Source organism: Staurois parvus, unplaced genomic scaffold (genome assembly GCF_062004578.1).
Source record: "Staurois parvus isolate SC_StPar_1 unplaced genomic scaffold, SC_StPar_1.0 ptg000414l, whole genome shotgun sequence".
In the NCBI taxonomy this organism is placed as follows: domain Eukaryota; kingdom Metazoa; phylum Chordata; class Amphibia; order Anura; family Ranidae; genus Staurois; species Staurois parvus.
Window position 1 is genome coordinate 7134604 of NW_028318210.1, and position 26015 is coordinate 7160618.

At 38.9% G+C, this 26015-nt stretch overlaps 1 protein-coding gene across 1 annotated transcript in view; it reads left to right on the forward strand.

The window, feature by feature from the left end:
- The window catches only part of SPTBN5 (spectrin beta, non-erythrocytic 5), a 435120-nt gene extending 409216 nt beyond the window's left edge, over positions 1–25904 (forward strand). The window contains exons 62-70 of the mRNA XM_089686901.1: positions 5385–5477; positions 6817–6906; positions 7398–7466; positions 9146–9235; positions 9838–9929; positions 11544–11629; positions 13500–13557; positions 22031–22086; positions 23303–25904. Coding sequence (XP_089543027.1) covers positions 5385–5477; positions 6817–6906; positions 7398–7466; positions 9146–9235; positions 9838–9929; positions 11544–11629; positions 13500–13557; positions 22031–22086; positions 23303–23427 — 759 coding nt within the window. The 3' untranslated portion in view covers positions 23428–25904. The remainder of the gene's footprint in view (positions 1–5384; positions 5478–6816; positions 6907–7397; positions 7467–9145; positions 9236–9837; positions 9930–11543; positions 11630–13499; positions 13558–22030; positions 22087–23302) is intronic.
- Positions 25905–26015: the final 111 nt, after the last annotated feature.

A 26015-nucleotide genomic window follows, 5' to 3' on the forward strand; every position in this document is an offset into this window, starting at 1 on the left:
TTTCCCTTCTTTATGTAACAGTACCACATGAGCCTGCAAAGATTCTCCCCTCATGTCCATCTCTCCTCCCAGGGCATTCATATATTTTACCAATTTGGGGTTTAATATTTCACTAAATTTTTTATAGTACCCTGCTGTATAACCATCTGGTCCTGGACTCTTCCCCATCTCCATACTTTTTACTACTACCTTTATCTCTTCTTGTGTGATCTCTGCTTCAAGGGAATTTAGTTGGTCCTCTTTTATTTTCGGTAATCCCGCCTTTTTTAGATAAATCTTCCTTTTTTCCCTTTTTTCCTTTTCCATATTATTTACTTCATCGTATGGGGTGATATTATACAACTTCCTGTAATAATCCACGAACATCTTTGCGATCTCTTTATTTGAGTGGACCAATTCTCCCTTGGGGCTTTTTATTTTATCTATATAATTCCTATTTTTTTTTTTCCTTAAGGTTCTCATTAGATATTTTCTTGGCCTATCTCCCCATTTATAATTTTCACTTAACACTTTGTTATACACTCTCCTTCTCTCCTCTTCCATCAGAGTTTCCAGTTCCTCTTTCTTTTTTGTTATCTTCTGTTTAATTTCTTTTAGCATTCTATTTTTGTGTAGCTGTTCTAGCTCCGATATATCCTTTAAGAACCTACTAATTTTTTCTCTTCTTTCTCTTTTCTTTCTTGCCCCAATTGCAATCAGAATTCCTCTTATATATGGCTGTTGAGCCTCCCATACTGTTGCCTTAGACACATCCTCTGTCTCATTCTCTTTAAAGAATCTCTCAATTTCCTTCCCAATCCTGTGTGCAATATCCTTGTCCATGAGAAGTGCTTCATTCAGCCTCCAACCTACCCCTTCTGTTCTCCTCTTTCCCCATCCCATCCTCAATACAACAGGGGCATGATCCGAAAGCGTCCTTACTCCTATATCTGCTTTAACCATTGAGTCTATAAAGTGATGTTCTATCAATACATAGTCCAACCTTGAATACATCTGATGTGCATTTGAGAAGAATGTGTAGTCTCTATCTTTCATATGCAAGATTCTCCATGCATCTACCAATTGGCATTCATGGATCACCACCTTTAATTGTCTCAAAGATCTAGTCCCCTCTCGCTGCACATTAGAATTTGTATCAATTTGTGGATCCATACAAAAATTAAAATCTCCCGCCACTATTATACAACCCTCTTTAAAATCCATCAACTTTATTAACACACCCTTCAAGTACTCCTCTGGTTTTTTATTTGGACAGTATATATTAGCTACTGTGCACTCCACCCCTTGTATTTTACCCTTCAAAAACAAATATCTCCCCTCTGGGTCCACTTTTCTATCCTTCAGTTCAAATCTTATATTTTTTCTGAACCCTATTGCCACCCCTTTAGCTCTCTTAATCGGGGAATCTGCATAATACCATGTTGGGTAATCTCTAGACTTCAGCTTCACCCTTGATTCTATCTCAAGATGTGTCTCCTGCAAAAAAACCACCGAAACTGCTTGATGATGTAATTCCTTAAATAACCTAAATCTCTTCCCAGGGCAATTTAACCCCTTTACATTATAAGTGATGACTTGTAAATCTTCCATCCTTTTTAAATCTTTCTTTTTTCCCTTCTAACTAGAGATCACATAATTATCCTCCTTCTCTTTACCCTTGCTTTTAATACCTCTCTCTATCCTGCAGAGTATTACCCTTATTATCCATTTCCCTCCCACCCTCACCTCCCCCCAACCCCCACCCTCCCTAACCCTCCCCCCCTGCCAGCTCCTCCCCTCCCTCCCTCCCTCCCGCCTCCCCACCCCCCCCCAGGCCTCCCATGCCTTTAGATCATATTCCACTTTTGATCCCTCTATAGGGGTTCGACTCTGCCCATGACCGCTTACCTCCCCCCCCCTCCTCCCCAATGTCCCCTTATCTATTGATTCTCTATTTCCTCTTTTAACCAGCTGCCACTTTCCTGACCCACAAGTGTCCAACTCTCCCTCCTCCAGTTCCCAACCAGGTATCACTTGTCTCTGCAGTCCAAATTTGTCACAAAATTTTTCCATATCCTCCGGGAATCTTAAGGTAGCTGTAGTTCCATCCCTCCACCCAATTAAACTTAAGTCACGGCCCCATCTGTATTTCACACTTTGTTTTTTCATCTCTTCTAATAGGGGTTTCAGTGATCTCTTCCTTCTCAAAGTCTCTGCTGTCAAATCTGCAAAAATTTGGATGTTTTTCCCTCCATATGTGATATTTGTTCTTCCTTTAATCTTTTTCCATATCTCTTCTCTATCTCCATAGTTATGAAATTTAACAATTATATTTCTTGGTTTTTCTGCCCCTTTTCCTTGTTGATACTTCCCAATCCTGTATACTTCATCCAGTTTAAACATCTCCTCATCCGTTTTGTCTATTATGAAGTTCAAGATTTTACCAGATAGCTCTTTTAGATCTTCCCCCTGTGTCAGCTCCGGAACTCCTCTTACTCTGATATTATTTCTCCTTTCTCTATTTTCTTGTTCTTCCATCCTATAAAGCAATCTCTTATGTTCTTTTCTATCTTCAATTATCCATTTCTCTAATTTTGGGATGGTCTGAACTTGGGCTTGTACCTTCTCCTCCATTTTCTCCACCCTAGTTAACAATTGTCCCAGATCTTCCCGGATCATCCCCATCTCTTACTTTATTGAATTTTCCAAACCTTTAAACATCTCTGCCATTTCTTTTTTGTTAGGTATTTGCATATCTCTTTCCAACTCTCTCGGATCAATACCTTCCATTTGATTATTATATACTGGGCCCAGGGAAAGTCTCGGACTATTATCCAAACTTATTTCCAATTCACTTTTTTCACTTAATCCCTGGGTTCTTTCTGGGGTAACATTTCCTTGTGACACATACTTCTTAATTGTACCAGTTTGGGTGTTCTTAGTCCCGCTCCCTTTGATATTTTTACCTTTCATGTTGTTGTTGTAATTTTTACTCTTATTTCATGAAACTCCTGTTCTCTTACTCCTCCCGATCTTCAGACCCATCCTAGGAATCCCCTAATTCTTTTATTTTCAGGTTGAGTATTTAAGGCACTGTCTTATTCTGGGCACCTAGGAATCTAGTGCAGGAATTCAATATATATAAAAGTCTAATATACGAATACGAATTTGTGCACTTTGTAATCTATGGATTACAATAAATTCAGTTTATATTCCTCATCGTTTAGACTACAGTCAGACTGCTCACCCTTGTTTCCAGGTCCTTATCTGTTGGTTTGTTTCAGGCCAGTGACTCAAAGTGTTGAAGCCAGAGGATCAGCAAGACAACTAGGCAAATTGCATTTTCCGAGTCATAGGACAGCAGGGACAGTCTTCATGTTTTTCCCATGACAGATTTAACTGAAAACCCAGTCAAAGTCTCATACCTATGTTTCCTTTTTTCTTGCAAAATATATTTACTGGAAAGTAATTTTAACATTTTAACCAAAATTACAAATCAGTAGAGTGAGCTATATGGTACAAAAATAATAGTTACAAACGCATCAGGGTTTAAAAGTATAGGAAAAACTGTTTTCTCATCCCATATACGTAACGTATACAATCAAAGGTCTGTGTTTCCTTTTTAACTACGATACCCCCATGAGCTGTTATATGCTGTACACTGCTATTTGCTTTTCCACTCCCGTGCTCTATGTTTACAACAGCCACATCCCCAATCACAAGTTTGTTCACATAGTCTTGTGGTTTTGGGGGTGAGTTGGGGCATGTCAGACCATGTTTGTTAGATTATGTAATTCACTGGGCAACAGAGGCAAGCCCTGGTGCCCATTGGGCTGCACAGTCATGTTTACACATATTGCGCTACCCAGTGGTGTATTCACTTCTTGAGCTTCCCTAGGCAACACACGAATAGGGCACCCCCCACCAGAACCCATGTACACCCCTTCCCCCCCATTCTCAGCACCCTCTGCCGCCCACCACCACCCGCCTTGCCTCCAACAACCAATCACCCGCCATGGGTTGTGGAGTCAGCTCTGAGCATTGCCCAGAGTACTGCGGACTGCAGTAACACATCCAGTGGAAGTACAGCCTGCTGACACCTCCCCCTGGCTGCCGACAACCGATCACCCGCCATCGCCCCTCTGCCCCCCCATCACCAACATCCTCCGTCACCGCCGCCCATCTCCACTGTCGCCTGATCACAAGAACTAACCTGCAGCCAGCCATCCATCCACACAGCCTCTTCACCAGTTCCCCATCCCTCTTGCCACAGCAAGAGGGACGCCCAAGCAAATGTCTTGTTTGCCCTGCAGTTCTGGCGCCACCACAGTAACAAAAAAGTGGACTATGAAAATTAAAGTTGTTAATGCAATATTGTTCTGTATTTCTGTGACTCCAGTTGGACTGTAAATCAATGCACAATTCTATGTCTCTATGACATACCTCCCAACTTTCTGAGATGGGAAACAGAAACACCTATTAGGAAAGAGTCTGTAGGCAAAAGACACTCCGCATGCCACATCCTATTACAGGGAGAATTACAAATTATTAAACCCACAAGTACTTTTTTTTCATTGCTAATATTTCTTCATACTGCAACAATATTACGTACAAATGCAACAATTTAGATGAAAGGTTTAGCACTGTAAAACACATTTATAGTTAAAGTAGAACTCTAGGCAAACCTTGTTTGTTTTTTCATTTTGGATAGAGTAAGGGAGGGTTACAACCCCTGTAAGGTTTATTTTTGCTATCTTTGTCCCATTGGGCAGATTTACATTCACATCCTGTCTCATAGCCAAACAGGAAGTGAGAGGAAATCCCTGCCAATTAGGGAAATCTCATGGGGAACTAGTGCCTCCATTGGAAGATTTCCCCTCTATTACTTTTCTGGGAACAACCCAAAATTTGGGATTTTCTTTTACTGTTACTCTCAATGATAATGGTAAACAGAACAAATAGAGTGGGTAAATCTCCTTAACAGGGACACAAACAGCAATAAAAACTGACAGGGGTTCTAATCTATCTCCCTTCTATCCAAAGCGAAAAAAAAAAAGTCCTGCCTTTAGTTATGCTTTAAATAGAGGTCTGTACATCAGACAAAAATGAAGGATCAATGAGGAGGAAAGAAGAACAGAAGGACATTGTTCTAAAAGAGGGACAGTCCCTCCAAATCAGGGACAGTTGGGAGGTATGGTATGATGCAGAAAAACGTCATTGTGACTTACTTTTGCCTAATGTGCATATGGGCACTAATATTCAGTTAGGCCAAGTGAGCACACATAACAGCCAGTCAGTATCCATCTTTTACTGTTCATTAAATGTAAATCGCATTGCTTTGGCTTACATTTCAGTTTTGTTACATCATCTTACTGTGTAAGTTCATATGTGTTTTTTGTTCACAGAAGGTCGCACCTTTGTTTGAACTCGGAGATGTACTTTCAAATACCCCAGTTCTGCCTACACCAGCTCCTAAAATCACTCCTGTCTCCATTTCGGTAATTCAAATTTATGATGTATTTTTTTAATTATCTGAGGGTAGGTTCACACTACATGTATAGAAAATGTTGCATTTTTCTCTGTGCATAGCGATCGCAGTCTCCATCAGAGGTTGAAAACACAGCAAACTTTATACTCCTATGCTTGGGGATGGACTCGGCTAGGGCTATGGTTACATCTCAGGTGTCCTGGAAAATGCACTCCTTGCTGCTCTCAATGGACCGGGGTAGTCCAATAGCACTGGATAGAAAGAAAACAAACAGAGGGAGCACCGGTCTAGTGCATTATCGTAAAAAATATTTATTGAAAGAATTAAAAAGTAGGTATCGTACTCACAATTGTCATAAAGGTCAAAGACACGTCACACTGAACAGTGGTGTCCAATCCTCACTGCAAATAAATCCACAATTGGAACCCTGGACTTCCAAGAGGCTAACGCGTTTCGAGAGCTTATCCTCTTCCTCAGAGTCAACCAAGGAAGAGGCTAAGCCCTCGAAACACGTTAGTCTGTTGGAAGTCCAGGGTTCCAAATGTGGATTTATATGCAATGAGGATTGGACACCACTGTTCAGTGTGACGTGCCTTTGACCTTTATGTCAATTGTGACTACGATACCTACTTTCTGATCCTTTCAATAAATTTTTTTTACGATAATGCGCTAGGCCGATGCGCCCTCTGTTTGTTTTCTTTGTATCCGTTAGAGGTTGGTGATGCCTTGCGTTTTAACATTTCAAGGCACTGTTTCCCTTTTTTTCTCTAAACTTTATTGGAACATCACAAAGTGACATTGCATTAATTTGTATGCACAGCCGTTTAACTGAGCTAAGCAACCGCACATAAAAACACAGGATCACACAGAGAAAAAACACCCCCTTATCACAGGGTATATAACGTACTGGACCAATAACATACCGTGGATGAAGTAAATATAGTAAAATGAATTTAATATGAATAAAGAGCAACGTTACAGTCCATATAGGTGAATAGCAAAAAAAAAACCTGTGACTCTTCTCCTTTCCTGTGCTTGTGTGATATCCACCATCACCAGGAATGCACGCTCACCTCACCAATGGACCCACATCACATAGGTCAAAACAGCAATAATCCTTGATGTATCCTGGTCACTGGGAGCTTCACATCATTGAAATCAGTACGGCAGGTACCATATATAAGTAAACAAGAAAGAGGTGCTCCTCATAGTGCAGTAAAGTTATTTTTGTTAAAATGTTTCACAGCATACTATATTGGTGTAATAGAGTGGAATCATCCTGTGTTGCAGATCATCAGTCCCTGCCTCAGCACCATTTTTGTAGTCAGTATGACTTTTTCATTTTTCAGGAAGTGAAGGCTCAGCCTCCAACAGAGCTTAAACTGGACTTCCCAAATGTACCTTCAAAAACACCAGATTGGTCACCACAATCCCCTTTGGTAAGTACAGTATCTTAATTGTCATGCACCTCTATGAACTGTGATAAAAGTATATGACAAACCAGATACATGATAAGCCAGAGTAGATTGCCTTTTTATTTTATATCTGTTTTCTGTATTTTTTTTTCAAGATAAATGTATATTAAAGTGCATTTGTGATATGGGAACTGCCATTGTTGACCTACTTCTAATAGTTCTAGTTAACTGGTGGTGTCTGGCTTCAATACTTTTTTGAGTCAGATACCCAGCAAAAGCATGGTCTTAGTGTCAGTGTCAAAATCCATTCTCTCTATACTTGTTTTAAGTCAGAGCCAATGCAGCAGGCTGATAACCAGGAAACCAGCATTGTGAAAAGTAGAGGTCAACAATGGCAGCTTCCATAATTCTCTTATGACATGTACACTTACCTGTTCTGCAGAGCTGCCTTTTCCAGGGTTGATCTTGTTACCTCCATGTCATTCTGAATTAGTGAGTGTTTTTATTTTTTCCAGACTCCCACTTTTGAGAGGACTGTGAATGGATTCTTGGAGGCTAAACAGAAATTTCTGCCAGGTGGAAAGGTACAGTTATGAGCTTTAGTGACATGGTTGTGTGTGTTCTGTTTATTACGTAGGTGGAGGCAGTGTAAGTGTCCTCTGCCCCTTTCTTAGTACCTGTATTCTGGGAATACCATAGAGCAGGTAAACCACACAGGAACCCATAACAATTATTCTAACATTTGAGTTCAGTGGCTATTTTTCATTCATCCCCTTCTTACATGTTACCAGGGCAGAGTACATGATTGGGCGAGGAAGGGCTGGGCATTACTGGCTCTAGTATTTACTGAGAAATAGTTGGGACAGTTTGCCCTGGCTTCACACACCTGTCTTTTCAACAGCTTCTCAAAACAGTGCCAATGGTTTTTAAACTATACCTGGCCAGAATTCTTTGGACACTCCAAAAGTAGCCTACACAGAGCCCTGACCTCAACCTTATTGTAAAATGAAAGGTCTTGTATCCCTCCACCCCCTAAAAAAAAAAAAAACATTCCAAAGTGGTTGTGGAAGAAGCACCCATCAGGATGTGATTGGAAATGATATATTCATAAAGCAGGTGTTTACTGATCATAGGTAATACATAACATGGTTTAGGTATTATCTATGATCAATAAACATCTACTGTATGAAGATACAATTGCCAATCACATCCTATACTGTCAGGCACCTCTGCTACCACCACTTCCCAGTTTTTGGGGGTAAAAGACCTTTCATTTTACTTGCTGGAGATCCACAGACCATTTAAGGTGAGACCACTTGGATCATCCTAACCATCTCTGTGTAAAGACAGTCATATTCTGCCAGCTTTTTAATCAGTTGATCAGACTATTTTACACTTGTTCAGCAGCCTACAGATGTAACTACACTATTAAATTTGTCTTTTGTTCATCATATATATATATATATATAATTTCCACACCATAAGGTATTCTCTTGTGGGTTTTTGTCTTTTTTCTTTTCTGGAGAGATGTGGGATTTTCAACCTTACTGAAATCCTTTAGCCTGAACTGGAAGACCAATGGTGAGCCTGGTCTTCTTGTCCAATTTCAGCACATAACAGTGCAAATGCCCTTTTGGCTGAATAAGCACAAATTCCCACAGACACACTTCGAAATCCTGTGAAACATCTTCGCAGGAGAGTGGAGGCTGTTACAGATACAAAGGTGGGGGTTGAGGATACTCCATATGCATGCTCATGGTTTTGGAATGGGATGTGCAACACTGGTACTCTGAGGTTGATTTACTAAAACTGGAGAGAGCAAATCATCTTCTAACTTCAGCTTGTTCAATTAAGCTTTGACAATAAAACCTGGAAGTTGATTGGTTTCTATGCTGCACCAGATTTTTCACTCTCCAGTTTTAGTAAATTAACCCCTATATGGCCAAACGTTCTAGATTTTTCCCTCCCATCTATATCGCTATTCATTCTAAGGCTATACCCCACCCTAATACGAAAAGTTTACAGTTTACTTGCGTACAATATTAATTGTAATTGCGTAGGTACTATATTACTATTTCTGTAACTGGAATACAGTTGACTGTACCTCTATGGTTTGTACAATTGCATTATATTTTACTCGGGATGCTTTGTACTGGTTCTCACTAATTAACACTAATTTGACTAAAAGTAAGTCGGGGTTGGGTTTTAAATTGTGTGGCATTATTTAATAAAATTAATTGGAACACGCTTTTATTTTTTGTAGACAAACCCAGTCACCTCCTGGAATTCTTACTACATTACACTACGTGACCAGACAATGAGCTTCTACTACGCCAAGAAGGATGAATCCAAGGTACCAGTCAGCATGGAGTCTGTGCTCCTATAACTAGCCCTAAACTGTTTCCAGGAAAGTAGATGCAATCACTTACTGAAGAACTTTCAATTTGTTAAAGCATTGTGTATCATGAGCAACTGCCATTTTTTTAATACAATGCTGTTTTTACCTTTTTTCATCCTTTGTTGCATCTCAATGCTGCTGCTATCTGGCAGCCTCTTTGCGGTCATTTCATTTATACATGCAATCCAGTGCTGGCTGAATGGCATTTCTCAGGCTGGTTTCCTGATGGTTACAACAATGGACCAAACCTGCATAATGTGTGTTGAAATGGCCACTTGTAGTCTCCATTGGAACCCCATGTGACAGAGTGACAATGCAGGAGGACAGTAAAGAGACATTACCATTGTTTTTACCTTGTAAGTGCCTGAACAAGGACCTTTGTGACAAGATTTTCTTTAAGGAAAGCTGCAGGTGTTAAATGACAGTGCCATGTTAAAGCTTGTATAAGGTTTTAGTAATAGGGTTTACATTAATTTTTATGGAGACTTTTAACTCTGTGGTACCTAAAGGATGTAACCTGCTCCACACAAATAATGTATATATCGCATCTCTTCCAGAATGAAACTGCAATTCCATCAGTTAGCATGGTTGATGCCATCTGTGAGAAAATAAAGGATTCACCAGACAAAGTGAACATGTTTACTGTCAGGTATTCTTCACATTTTGTATTTCAGAATGCCTTCTGTAGGTCCTGGTAAATGATTAGTCCACTAAAACGTAATGAATTAATTATAGGTAGAGACTGGGGTTATGAAATATCTCCTGGCTTCTTATATTCCGTATTTTTCGCTCCATAAGATGCACCTGACCATAAGACGCGCCTAGGTTTTAGAGGAGAAAAACAAGAAAAAAAATATTCTGAACCAATGGACTGCAGACATAGTACAGGAAGTGACCAGACACTGCGGACACAGTACAGGAGATGACCAGAGACTGCAGACATAGTACAGGAGAAGGACCAGAGACTGCGGACACAGTACAGGAGAAGGACCAGAGACTGCAGACATAGTACAGGAAGTGACCAGACACTGCGGACACAGTACAGGAGATGACCAGAGACTGCAGACATAGTACAGGAGAAGGACCAGAGACTGCGGACACAGTACAGGAGAAGGACCAGAGACTGCGGACACAGTACAGGAGAAGGACCAGAGACTGCGGACACAGTACAGGAGATGCCTAGAGACTGCGGACACAGTACAGGAGATGACCAGAGACAGCGGACAGTACAGGAGATGACCAGAGACAGCGGACAGTACAGATGACCAGAGATTGCAGACAGTACAGGGGATGACCAGAGACTGCAGACAGTACAGGACATGACCAGACACTGCGGACTTTTAGGGAGGGAGGGGGAGCAGGTACCTGAATTTGACAGGTACCCGCTCCCACTTCCGCAGAGTTCTCCTTCCTATACTGTGGGCACCCGACTTTGACAGCCGGGTGCCCACTGCACATGCGCGAGAAGTGCTGCGCTTTGTGAATGGCCTGGCATCTATTGGGACCTGTCATGTGTCCCAGAAGACACCGGACCATTCACAAAGCGCAGCGCTTCTCGCGCATGCGCAGTGGGCACCCGGCTGTCACAGATGCCGGGGCGGGAAGACTACAGCGCTGGACCGAGGAACAGGTGAGTTCCTGCTGCAGAGAACAGCTGAGCGGCCAGCGTGGTATTCTGACATGGTGGCAGCGGAAATACTGGACCGGCTGCTTTATATTCGCTCCATAAGACCCACTGACATTTTCACCCCTTTTTTGGGGGGAAAAAAGTGCGTCTTATGGAGCGAAAAATACGGTACCTTGGCTTTTCGTCATTAAGATCTCCTTGTTCTGATTCCCAGTGATGTTCCCACGGGTGGTGCAGCATCTCATTTTGCATTCTCCATATTCTAAAATATAAATAATCAGGGAGAGTTGGAGCCATCATAATGGTCACAACAGGAGTGTAGACCCAGAAAGTCAAGAGTAGAGACCTTACTGACAATGTATCTGAGATATATAAGAAATTGCTCTCCAGCATCTTCTAAAAGCTAAAATATTGGTTCTGGGTAGACTGAATTTATGATACATTTTAAAGAGAAAAAAGAGCTGCTTTGATAGATCTAGTATTGTCTGTGGTGCTTGAGTAGATGTTTTCCTTTAATACATGTTTTAAAAGCGTATTTATTTAATGTTTAAACTCAGTATACTCATTTAGTAAATAAGTTGCCTTTAGAAGTGGCACTATATGTGTAATGTAAATGTATATATCCTGTACTTCTAGGACCACTGATGGCTCAGAATACATATTTTCTGCTCCTTCAGCCAGAAAGATGGATGTTTGGATACAAGCAATTCAGAGACGAACAGGTATGTACTGATCTGTGCCAGTCAGGGGGCTTAATTCACAAAGCAATATTGCATGAGGTATTTGGATCATGTGAATCATTTGATAAAAGTATCACATGCAATATTGAAAATCTCAATTCCTTATCAGTTTATGCAGTAATTATCTCAACAATAAGAAACACACAGTAAATGCTGCTTAAAGTGATCTAAATGTCAATTCATTAAAAAAAAAAAAATATATATATATATATATATATATATATTACATTTGTGAAATAAGTTATGGTCTAGCCATGAGCTATTTAGTGAATGTATAAAATTAATAGTTAGTTGTTAAGGAGTCTACACTGCCAGCGTCCTAACAACCACTTATCCTTGCACTTTCAGCTGTGAGTTAGGGATTCCCGACTGAGAGGTGAACATTTACAAATGAGCCAGGACAATTTTAATGAGGGCCCAACTCCAAATAAAAAAATTGCGTGAGGTCCCCCAAAATCAATACCCGAAATCCATACCAGACCCTTATCCAAGCATGCAGCCTGGCAGGCCAGGAAAGGGTGGGGGTCGGGGGAAAGCATACATGGCCGTACCATACCTGGCCACATGCCCTCAACCTGGGGGGATACCATACTGGGGGGGGCAAAAAGGCGGGGTCATCCAAGTGAGATCATTAACATCTTATGATCTCATCGCTTCCCTGTTGCCAACTGACATCTCTGATTCCCTCACTGCAAAAGTAAACAAAGGGGCAGGCACATCATGTTGATGAGGACAAGGGTCTCTTCCCCACCACCCTGGCCTTGTGGTTGTGGTTGCCTTTGGATGAGGGACTTATAGGAATCAGAAACCCCCTTTAACAACAAGGGAGCCCCCAGATATTACCCCCCTCCCCCATTGTGAATGAGTAAGGGGTACATAGTACCCATACTCATTCATAGAAAAAAAGAATACCAACTCCAAAACTTTTGACAAGTCTTTAATTAAAAAATTGTAAAACATCTCCGTTAAACATCCATTGTCAATCACGCTGTCCAATGATGCGGGTACACCTCAATCACGATGAATGACAGCTGCCGACCCACCTGGACATAAAAACCCAACCCTCACCTTGACACGACTGATCCCATTGCTTTCCAGGCACCAACTGACATTTCTAGTTCACCGTTCTCGTTAAAGTAAAAGAAAGAGGTACGGTCACCTGTGTAATATCATTGACCAAATATGGACGTGGTGCATATCGTGACACCACCACTGCACCTCTTTTACATTAATTTAGAAAATGCAAAGTGTTCTCTGAATGGTGCCCGTGTGGAAAAAGCAACATCCTGTGTTCACTATGTATTAGGTCAGCTGCTCGGTTTGGCATGGAACCCAGAAGCTAGCAAAAATCACAGTAGTACCGGTGCCTACTACACTGATTTCCACTATTCACAGGAATCCCACAGGTATGGCACATACGGTACATACTTGCGTTGCTCCAAACTGGACCAATGTAACAATAAATTATCCAAAGTTAAACTTCAGCTTTAATGCTTTCATCTGGATTCAGTGAACACTATGGCAATGCTTCCTCCATTCCACTTTTATTACGTGAGTTTGAGAATGTTTGGTGGAGTCATTCTGTCCCCTGAGGTTTGGTAAAATTTCATATTACATTGCTTAAATAGCATTCTTATAGTGTAAACTCAGTTATAGCTAAAATTCTTGCTAATTGCATTTTCGGTGGAATGGTTATTTATCTCCCCCTGCTGGCCATAAATTAGGCTGCACAATATTGTGTTCCCATATTGCTGTAGTAATGCTTTTTTCGTATTTATAACGGCACCATTAAGTACTAGCAACTCAAAATGTAAATTATTTTATACTAAACTAAAATGTTCCTTTCTTTTAGATGAACCTGAAGCTAAAAGGGAAGTAAAAGCCTATACTCCAATTCATGAAATCCCAAGGTCAGTAATAATGAGTGGTGTTATAGAAATATTTATTGTAATTAGAGATGAGCGAATCGAACCAGGCGAAGTGGAATTCGTTTCGAATTTCAGGAAAAATTTGATTCGCGTCGAATCCGAATATTTGCATAATTCGGGTGCGCGAATCGGATTTTTCCCGATCAGCCGGCAAAAGTGTCCCTGCAGAGAGCTCCGCTATTTCTGACAGTTCTCTGACAGTTCCTTCACATGTACAGCGGTTGAAACATTGTATCTATTTGTTTCCATTTAGGATACAGATGTTTTTATTCGGAAATAAATAGATACAATGTTTCAACCGCTGTCAACCGCTGGAACTGTCAGAGAACTGTCAGAAATAGCGGAGCTCTCTGCAGATACACTTTTTGCTGTACTGGAATACTTCTTCTTTTCATTCTTCTTTTCATTTTTCTCATTCTTCTTTTCATTCTTCTTTTCATTCTTCTTCTCATTCTTCTTTTCATTCTTCTTCTTCTTTTCATTCTTCTTTTCATTCTTCTCATTCTTCTTTTCTTCTTCATGAAAAGAAGAATGAGAAGAAGAATGAAAAGAAGAATGAAAAGAAGAATGAGAAGAATGAAAAGAAGAATGAAAAGAAGAAGAAGAATGAAAAGAAGAATGAGAAGAAGAATGAGAAGAATGAAAAGAAGAATGAAAAGAAGAAGAATGAAAAGAAGAAGAAGAATGAAAAGAAGAATGAAAAGAAGAATAAGAAGAAGAATCTTTTCATTCTTCTCATTCTTCTTTTCATTCTTCTTCTTCTTCTTTTCATTCTTCTTCTTCTTTTCATTCTTCTTTTCATTCTTCTTCTTCTTCTTTTCATTCTTCTTCTTTTCATTCTTCTTTTCATTCTTCTTCTTCTTCTTTTCATTCTTCTCATTCTTCTTTTCATTCTTCTTCTTCTTCTTTTCATTCTTCTTTTCATTCTTCTTCTTCTTCTTTTCATTCTTCTTCTTCTTTTCATTCTTCTTTTCATTCTTCTTCTTCTTTTCATTCTTCTTCTTCTTCTTTTCATTCTTCTTTTCATTCTTCTCATTCTTCTTTTCATTCTTCTTCTCATTCTTCTTTTCATTCTTTTTCTTTTCATTCTTCTCATTCTTCTTGACTTCTTCATGAAAAGAAGAATGAGAAGAAGAATGAAAAGAAGAAGAAGAATGAAAAGAAGAATGAGAAGAAGAATGAAAAGAAGAATGAAAAGAAGAATGAAAAGAAGAATGAGAAGAAGAATGAAAAGAAGAATGAGAAGAAGAATGAGAAGAATGAAAAGAAGAAGAATGAAAAGAAGAAGAATGAAAAGAAGAAGAAGAATGAAAAGAAGAATGAAAAGAAGAAGAAGAATCTTTTCATTCTTCTCATTCTTCTTTTCATTCTTCTTCTTCTTTTCATTCTTCTTCTTCTTTTCATTCTTCTTTTCATTCTTCTTCTTCTTCTTCTTTTCATTCTTCTTTTCATTTTTCTTCTTCTTTTCATTCTTCTTCTTTTCATTCTTCTTTTCATTCTTCTCATTCTTCTTTTCATTCTTCTTCTCATTCTTCTTTTCATTCTTCTTTTCATTCTTCTCATTCTTCTTTTCATTCTTCTCATTCTTCTTTTCTTCTTCATGAAAAGAAGAATGAAAAGAAGAATGAAAAGAAGAAGAAGAAGAATGAAAAGAAGAATGAGAAGAAGAATGAAAAGAAGAATGAAAAGAAGAAGAAGAAGAATGAAAAGAAGAAGAAGAATGAATGAAAAGAAGAATGAAAAGAAGAAGAATGAAAAGAAGAATGAGAAGAAGAATGAAAAGAAGAATGAGAAGAATGAAAAGAAGAATGAAAAGAAGAAGAAGAATGAAAAGAAGAATGAGAAGAAAAATGAGAAGAATGAGAAGAATGAAAAGAAGAATGAAAAGAAGAATGAAAAGAAGAAGAATGAAAAGAAGAAGAAGAATGAAAAGAAGAATGAAAAGAAGAAGAATCTTTTCATTCTTCTCATTCTTCTTTTCATTCTTCTTCTTCTTCTTCTTTTCATTCTTCTTCTTCTTTTCATTCTTCTTTTCATTCTTCTTCTTCTTCTTTTCATTCTTCTTCTTCTTCTTTTCATTCTTCTTTTCATTCTTCTTCTTCTTTTCATTCTTCTTCTTTTCATTCTTCTTTTCATTCTTCTCATTCTTCTTTTCATTCTTCTTCTCATTCTTCTTTTCATTCTTCTTTTCATTCTTCTCATTCTTCTTTTCATTCTTCTCATTCTTCTTTTCTTCTTCATGAAAAGAAGAATGAAAAGAAGAATGAAAAGAAGAAGAAGAAGAATGAAAAGAAGAATGAAGAATGAGAAGAAGAATGAAAAGAAGAATGAGAAGAATGAAAAGAAGAATGAGAAGAATGAAAAGAAGAAGAAGAAGAATGAAAAAAAGAAGAAGAATGAATGAAAAGAAGAATGAAAAGAAGAAGAATGAGAAGAAGAATGAAAAGAAGAATGAGAAGAATGAAAAGAAGAAGAATGAAAAGAAGAATGAAAAGAAGAATGAGAAGAAGAATGAGAAGAATGAAAAGAAGAATGAAAAGAAGAAGAATGAAAAGAAGAAGAAGAATGAAAAGAAGAATGAAAAGAAGAAGAATCTTTTCATTCTTCTCATTCTTCTTTTCATTCTTCTTCTTCTTTTCATTCTTCTTTTCATCCTACTTCTTCTTCTTCTTCTTCATCCTCATCCTCATCCTCTTCTTCTTCTGAGGATGAGGATGAAGAAGAAGAAGAAGTAGGATGAAAATAAGAAGAATTCCAAGCCGGCAAAAAGTGTATCTGCAGAGCTCCTCTATTCTGCAGATACACTTAGAGGAGCTCTGCAGATACACTTTTTGCCGGTTTGGAATTCTCATTTTCATCCTACTTCTTCTTCTTCTTCTTCTTCATCCTCATCCTCGGAAGAAGAAGAAGAGGATGAGGATGAAGAAGAAGAAGAAGAAGTAGGATGAAAATAAGTAGAATTCCAAGCCGGCAAAAAGTGTATCTGCAGAGCTCCTCTAAGTGTATCTGCAGAATAGAGGAGCTCTGCAGATACACTTTTTGCCGGCTTGGAATTCTTCTTATTTTCATCCTACGTCTTCTTCTTCTTCTTCATCCTCATCCTCAGAAGAAGAAGAGGATGAGGATGAGGATGAAGAGGAAGAAGAAGAAGAAGTAGGATGAAAATAAGAAGAATTCCAAGCCGGCAAAAAGTGTATCTGCAGAGCTCCTCTATTCTGCAGATACACTTAGAGGAGCTCTGCAGATACACCTTTTGCCGGCTTGGAATTCTTCTTATTTTCATCCTACTTCTTCTTCTTCTTCTTCATCCTCATCCTCAGAAGAAGAAGAGGATGAGGATGAAGAAGAAGAAGAAGTAGGATGAAAATAAGAAGAATTCCAAGCCGGCAAAAAGTGTATCTGCAGAGCTCCGCTAAGTGTATCTGCAGAGCTCCGCTAAGTGTATCTGCAGAGCTCAGCGGTTGAAACATTGTATCTATTTGTTTCCATTTATGGAAACAAATAGATACAATGTTTCAACCGCTGTATGGAGTGAATGTCAGAGAACTGTCAGAAATAGGCTATTTCTGACAGTTCTCTGACATTCACTCCATACAGCGGTTGAGGAGTGAATGTCAGAGAACTGTCAGAAATAGCCTATTTCTGACAGTTCTCTGACATTCAGTTCTCTGACATTCACTCCATACAGCGGTTGAAACATTGTATCTATTTGTTTCCATTTATGGAAACAAATAGATACAATGTTTCAACCGCTGTATGGAGTGAATGTCAGAGAACTGTCAGAAATAGGCTATTTCTGACAGTTCTCTGACATTCAATACTCCATACAGCGGTTGAGGAGTGAATGTCAGAGAACTGTCAGAAATAGCCTATTTCTGACAGTTCTCTGACATTCACTCCATACAGCGGTTGAAACATTGTATCTATTTGTTTCCATTTATGGAAACAAATAGATACAATGTTTCAACCGCTGTATGGAGTGAATGTCAGAGAACTGTCAGAAATAGCGGAGCTCTGCAGATACACTTAGCGGAGCTCTGCAGATACACTTTTTGCCGGCTTGGAATTCTTCTTATTTTCATCCTACTTCTTCTTCTTCTTCTTCTTCATCCTCATCCTCATCCTCTTCTTCTTCTTCTGAGGATGAGGATGAAGAAGAAGAAGAAGAAGAAGAAGAAGTAGGATGAAAATAAGAAGAATTCCAAGCCGGCAAAAAGTGTATCTGCAGAGCTCCTCTAAGTGTATCTGCAGAATAGAGGAGCTCTGCAGATACACTTTTTTCCGGCTTTGAATTCTTCTTATTTTCATCCTACTTCTTCTTCTTCTTCCTCTTCATCCTCATCCTCTTCTTCTTCTTCTGAGGATGAGGATGAAGAAGAAGAAGTAGGATGAAAATAAGAAGAATTCCAAGCCGGCAAAAAGTGTATCTGCAGAGCTCCGCTAAGTGTATCTGCAGAGCTCCGCTAAGAAATAGCGGAGCTCTGCAGATACACTTTTTGCCGGCTTGGAATTCTCCTTCTTCTCATCCTTCTTCTTCTTCTCATCCTTCTCCTTCTTCTCATCCTTCTCCTTCTTCTCATCCTTCTCCTTCTTCTCATCCTTCTTCTTCTTCTCATCCTTCTTCTTCTTCTCATCCTTCTCCTTCTTCTCATCCTTCTCCTTCTTCTCATCCTTCTCCTTCTTCTCATCCTTCTTCTTCTTCTCATCCTTCTTCTTCTTCTCATCCTTCTCCTTCTTCTCATCCTTCTCCTTCTTCTCATCCTTCTTCTTCTTCTCATCCTTCTTCTTCTTCTCATCCTTCTCCTTCTTCTCATCCTTCTTCTTCTTCTCATCCTTCTTCTTCTCATCCTTCTCCTTCTTCTCATCCTTCTTCTCATCCTTCTCCTTCTTCTCATCCTTCTTCTCATCCTTCTCCTTCTTCTCATCCTTCTCCTTCTTCTCATCCTTCTTCTCCTTCTTCTCATCCTTCTCCTTCTTCTCATCCTTCTCCTTCTCCTTCTTCTCATCCTTCTCCTTCTCCTTCTCCTTCTTCTCATCCTTCTCCTTCTTCTCATCCTTCTCCTTCTTCTCATCCTTCTCCTTCTTCTCATCCTTCTCCTTCTCCTTCTTCTCATCCTTCTTCTCCTTCTCCTTCCTCATCTCCAAGGGCATTTAAATTAAAGGTACAGTGTTCTGCACTAATTTAAAGGCTCTCTGAAGCCTAGAAACCCTTTTTATAAGTTAAATTCGTAGCGAATAAATTCGCATCGAATCGAATTTCTTCCTCAAATTCGGCGAATCAGCCGAATCGAATTTTTGAATAATTCGCTCATCTCTAATTGTAATAATGGCCAGTGTTGTGTAGATCTAAGCCACACTCTGAGCACCCTATGTGGAACTGATTAGATATTCCTACAACTTAAAGAGAACCTGTCAAGAAGCTGTGCACAATCTTTTAATTTTCCATTATTCAGTGTTGAATATCCCCTTTCAGCTTAGTTATCCCTTCCACTGTGACATGTATGCATAAGTAAAAAAATCCATACACAGTTAGATTCTCTCTTGTTCAGCTCATAGGCTGACTTAGATAAAGTCAGTAAATACCCCCCCATCCATGCTAAACAGCATGAATAGGGGATTCTCCATTGCCAGCTATTGTATTCAGCAGCAGTGGCATCTGCAGCTGCCTGAATACAGTGACACTGCTGAACAGTGACTGCATCTGATAGGATACAATGTTTGACCAATAATTTTCCACTCGGCTCTTTCAATATTTACATTCATGACTTCTATTGCTAGCTCAAGTGTAATCATAGAAGAGTCAGAGCTCATGAATTGCATGCTTGTTATTGGTAAGTTACTTTATAGGTCAACTCCTGGCTGATATAAAAATACTAATTAATGCAGTTATGCATTCTTTAAAAAAATTACATGTCTTATTTTTAAATAAAGCTGGTGAAAATTCCCCAACTTAACCTCATATCAACATTTAAGGTCAGTCAGGTGTGCTGAATGCACCTCTGCTGACACAGACCACACTGACAGCAGGAGTAAGCAGAGGGATGAGTTCATCAGTCTGTTGCTGCTCCTTTATTGTCCAGTCCCAGGTGGTGGGCAGGAAGGTAACAAGGCTGTATTGCTTACAGCATTAATACAAAATCAGATCACCATAATGGACCTGCTGTGTGGCAGGGCTGTTTAAACCCTAGAACTGCATGAACAGAAGGACAGAGCCATTGGATGGTAAAACATCTTCTATGTCTGTATTGCTATAGTGTATTTAGCTGTTTGCCTGGAGTTCATCTGAACATATTGAAACCATTTGCTTAGGGTGACAGTCAGACATCATTTAAGAAGGAAAAGTTGGATGGCAGAGGTTGGCTTTGTGAACTTATATTATTGTGGTGTATGTAGTTATGGAATTGCTTTAAACTGACGACATAAGCATTTCAAGATAAGGATAGACTATGCTGATGATTTCATTATCCTTCCTTATAATATTACATTTGTCATAAATGAGTTGTATTGATTCTTAAGATTAAAAGGTCATTCAATGGAAAATAGTTTTTGTTTTTAGCAACCAATCACATTCTTTCTTTTATGTTTCACATGGAATATGAGAGAATAAAAAGGAGAATCAGATTGTCACTTAACACCTCCTTCCTTCAGACAGTATAGATTATGAGGCTCTTACTATAACTCCTCATGTTTCAATGGAAAATCCCTGTTTGTACCATAGCGTCTCATTAAGGACTGGTCTGATCAGTAAATAAAGATTTAGACTGAAATACAGCAATTCTCATAAGGAATGTGTCTACTTCTATACGCATTGTAATGACTCTACGCTGTGATAACATGTTGCTGCTGGCAAAGTTTGATATACCCAAACCTAAAAACTTACAATATCATGAAATGGTGCAGCTCCAGTGAATATAAAGAAAAACATACAAAATAAATAAAAGAATCAATAAATTAATGAATAGCGCTCATTGTGCCACTGGATGGTGGAAGATCTTTTTTTATATGAGTATATATGGACTAAAAGTTAAGAGACTTCACACTTGGCACATTGAACACTGTTCATTCATTTATTTAGTATGTTTTTGATATATTTACTGGCGCTGCATCATTTCACAACATTGAAAGTGTCTACTTCTGCCTTTCCCTTAGAAAAACTCCTTAATTAATTTTCATGTCTCATTAAAACCAATGCATTGATGGCAAGTGAGAGGAATGGCCCTTGAAGTAGTGGCCAGAATGCCACTCTAACATAAAGCTACAAAGATTTTTGGTGTCATGCAATTGACTTTAACCATTTTCCATCCGATCCATGTACATTAATGGCCGGACGGGAGCAGTGCCGAAGCAGGTGGCCATTTATAAACAGCCATGGCATTCACTGCCTGTGCATGGTCCCTGGGAGCTTGCAGCACTGCGATCTGGTGCCCGCTGTGTCCAGAGAGACACAGCGGAACACTGATCACTGTACGGGATCTCTGTGTGAGGTCCCGATTACATGAACAGTAGTAAACAAGATGTCACTTTCTGACATCATTGCTTACTACTTGTGAAATCTGTGAATGATCACAGAGATCACATGGTACAAGGCTATTCACAACAGCCTTGTACCATGTGACAAGCTGTGACCAATCACAGCTCTGACAGTATTTCTCAATGGCTGCAAGAATGCAGCCAGAGAGGAGAAATGATTGTTTTTACAGCCTTTATGGGTGTAGAAGCAATCAGTGTAAAAAAAGAAAAAAAAATCTTCATAACCCCCCACAAGTAGTACAGTATCACCATGGTGTACTGCTAGGGTGACGGTATGTTTAAAACAAAACAAAACAAATAATATAAAAAAAAAAAGTAAAAACTTTTTTTAAAAAATTATAGTTTTTGGTTATACACTAATTTGGGTTATTGTTTTACTAAACAGATAGTTGAATACATTTTGGCCACGATTTATGAAGAAAGATTATTTATTTGCAAACTTTTATAAGAAAAACACTTTTTTTTTCAAAATGTTTGGACTTTTTCATTTATATAGCAAAAAAATAAAAATCCCAGTGGTGAATAAATACCACCAAAATAAAGTTTTATCTGTCTCAAAAAAATTCTAAAACATTCATATGGGTACAGTGTTGCATGACTGCGCAATTGTCATTCAAAGTGTGATAGCACTGAAAGCTGAAAATTGGCCTGTACAGGAAGGGGGTAAAAGTGTCCGGACTTGAAGTGGTTAAGTGGAATTGGTCCCAGAACTATGCAGATACCATCAAACAGCAGACCAATCAGTCACAGCTCAAGGAACCCCTAGCAACCTCTGGAGAAACCCTGGTTGAGATTGGCAAGTTTTCTTTATAATGGCATAGATCGTGGTTACTGTGGACTTATATGCCTATTACTATAAATCAGGGAATTGCAAAAAAATCGATACATTTCTGTTCCATTAAAATACCTTTGCTATCTTTTGAAGGAGGACAATATCATTGGAGCCAGACACAAATGGACACTCATTTTCTGCCAGTAGAGGTAAGGGAATATTATGCAGACTGCTAATAATCGGGAAAAGAAAATAGAGTGATGATCATTGTGTTACGTAGTATTTGGAGTATATACAACAGTTAGCAACTCAGGGTGTTAATGAAGGTAGCAATTACCTGTGTTTTCTTGCAAAAATATTTTTTGTATGCTGCTAATATTGCTGTATCTCCCACCAGGTCTGTATACAGGCACTTGCCTAGGTTGGCTCTAAACCCCAAAATTTACGATTCAAATTTTCTATTTTTAAATTAAGTTACTATGACTTATATTTACCCTAATCTAGATCATTGACTATGCTGTTTCTGGTACAGGCGACTGGTGTGAAGAAGCCACCTTGTATGCAGTTGGGCCCCCAGGGCTCTTGCCATAATATGCAAGCATGGTGCGCGAGTATGCACTTGTGGCACTCATGGCATCTTAAACTAAACTGTGTATGCACAGTAAACTTTGTACAATGTTTACACAAATGATAGCAGACAAGGTACCAGGCTTAATGCCATAAGAGACATACCGTTTGCTATAAATCTCTACGTGCAATCTCATATTTAATATGGTGACACTCCCCTCCCTTTGGGAATGGATAGATCATATGCACACCACCTCAAATATGAACATGCCAAATTTGACAGGATGTGGGGAGGGTGGTTAGATATGCCAGGACTGGCTCCTGTAGATCTGGTCATGGGTAGGCTATTGGGGTCATGTGAACTTGTATTTCTATACTATGTCCTTAAATTGCATTGCTAGGGTAAATAGAGATATTGATGTTGGAACTATGCAAAAGTATCTTTGTACCTGCCAACTGTGCCTTATAGATGGGGCTGCATGGTCCAGACTGGCTGGTTGAAGCCCAGAAACAGTACTGTTTTGTCTGGAGGTTGTATACTGTATGTACTTTTGTGCATTTATGTCACAGTTTTCACTCAGATCTATGGTTGCTTTTGGAACTTGTATCTTTAAATATGTTTCATAAAGTTTCTTCCTGATGAAAAAAAATGGTGACTTCAGTTACATTTTAGGCTAACCATAGGGCTGAACAAGTTTGTGTGTATTCATAAAGGTCAGTTGTATTGTTATGTGTAATTCTTTGGAATCCGCCAATGGATCTTGCTGCCTAGGAACTGGTAGGGTGAGATGGCCAGGTGCATCAAACTTCCAGTAGAACCTGACCAAGCCATTGATGAATCTTCTCTCTTTTCCACAGTTTACATCACTTCTGAAAGAAGCGACTTAGGAAATTCCTACACCCCAAATGTACTGGAGACAGATGATGTCAAAGAGAAACACAAAAAAGAAAAAAATGTTTTTAAGAAGCTTTTCAAGAAGTAAATTGCAATGTGTTTAGAGCACCTTTGCCGTGTACCACATGTAATGTCAAACAAACACTGTACATTTTATGTGCTGCTGATACGTGGATTGCAACAGTGGGGGCAGAATGGACAACTGGAGCCTAGAAATGGCCAACAGCCATTTTGTGTGCAAAACCTATTGTTTCTGGCAAAATTGGTATTACATTTTCCAACAGGAAAATTGTAAGAGCACTTTGTGTGCTACCTACCCTGGCAAGTTGTTCATTGACTCCACTCCAGTTCATTCAACCAGGCATCCAGGCACCATACTGAGAATGTAAACTAAGCTGATCATACTCAGCTCAGAGGATTGTAGACAGGTTTGTTTTTATTGCAGAAGAGACATAGCATATTCATATATTTTTTTTCTTTTTAATTTAAACTTTAGTTCTGCTTTAAGTGTAGTAATGTTGCTGAAGTGAGCCAAATACTGTACAAGATGAATGCTGGTTGATTGCTATGGGTTACTGCACTTACTTATGTGTAAGAACTCCTTATTGAATAAGGTCAACAAAAAGCATATTTAAATCCATTGAAATAGCCACCAGTTCCAAAAATGTAACATTCACATGGAAAGAAGTGTTCTAGTTTTGACATTCCATTGCAGCTCTGTTATAAGGTGATGTATTGACACCCTCTACATTGTTACCACCCTCTGTCAAAGTTGTGACAACTTCATATACACTTTACCGATAGGTACATGAATCTGTTGCACATTTTGCCAATTGTCGCAGTACTGCGAGACAGATTTCTGAAGAGTCTGCACGAGACACTTCATAAACACACATGTACACACACCCACACAGGATGAACTAGATGGACTGATGTCTTTATTCAACCTCAGAAATAAGTGGTGTAGTGCTGCCTTTTTTCCAAAGAAAATAAATAAATGTATGTATAAAGTGCTACAGTGCACCTCCCCCACTGTTATAGAAACGTTTATATTTACAAATAGGTTCATATATATTTGGACACAGGCACAATATTAGTTTTTTCAGGTATTTACCAAAACATATTCAAGCTAAGGTTATATAATGGATATGGGTTGAAAATGCACACTCTCACACCCTTCCTCCAATGTGGATGTACATACCTTCAAATTAAATCTGAGAGTGTGCACTTTCAGCCCATTTCCATTACATAACTATAGCTTGAATATGTTTTGGTAAATACCTGAAAAAACGAATATTGCGCCTGTGTCCAAATATATATGGACCTAAGTGTATGTGTTTGAGAATAGCCTTTAGTTAAATAGGTGAATAAATGAATGAATATCCACTAGTGTCAGAATTTTGCAAGCCAGCAGGGACCAGCTTTGATTCAAACCATATATGAGCAGGCTGAATGTACCCAAGTTGATCGATCGATCAGCTTGGGTACAACAAACCTGTTGGATCTTACATGCGATTATTGCTAGCGGCTATTATAGCAGTGCATGTTTGTTGTGATCATATGCAGTGCACTATGCACACTACAAATCCCACAGTCCCAGTCCATCTCAGGAACAAGCAAGAAAGGAGTGGTTATGTACCTACATACATTGGGACCATGGAGAACAAACATGGCCACCCTATAACAGAAAATCAGATCACAGAAGCAAAGAAAAGGAATTTGGAGGAGACTGAAAGCAATAGAAGGGAGTTATTGAATTAAAGCCTAATTCCAAGTTTCATTTCACTTTAAGTAGTTTGTTGGGGCCAAGCTGGCCCCAACAAACTATTTCCTTTACAAGATCATGTGGCTACTGTCAGCACTGTATAAACTGTATGTAGGTATGTATTGTAACGTCATTCACCCACCTCGTCACCTCAGCCATTCAGAGGAAGCCTTGTATGTCTTCATAAAAACGCAATGCTTCCTGTGAATTGATTGTTGGGAATGGTGCTACATACAGTTTATACAGTGCTAGTAGCGGCTGCATGTATTCAAAAATGAAAGTATCACTATCAAATAGTTGATCTGGGTCAGCTTGGCCCCAACAAACTATTTAAAGTGAAGTGAAATCTGGAGTTAGGCTTTAATAATATATACCTGAGTATTTTTCTAAATCAACGTTTATGTTCACTTTAAGACGTCTGTGGTGCCTCATATTAACCAGTCACATTCAAAATCCTTTGCAGTGAATGTTTTAGTCTCGATGGGGTTTGTCCAAGTTATGGGGGAGAGGGAGGTGCAGGCTTTAGGGGAACAAAATATATACATATCACCTGTCTCCCCTTGATCCAATGATTACATCCATTTACTTGGCATTACCCCTTAACATGCTTACTCAGGGAAAACATGTACCAGCTGTGCAATTATCAACACTCTATGTATTTACACATATTTATTTTTAACTATCTGTTTTAATAAATAAGATGTTATAAATATGTAGAAATGGATGCTTGTCTTAACATTAGTTTAAAACGTATTAATTTAAAAGTCTTAATTAAGGAAAAGTAAAAATTATGAAACAAATTTTGTCATGGTCATTTTTTATTAATACATTTCTTGCTTATTGGGAAAAAATTACATTTATAGCAACAGTGAAGAGATTGGATCTCTAGCATGCTGATGTCACAAGGCAGC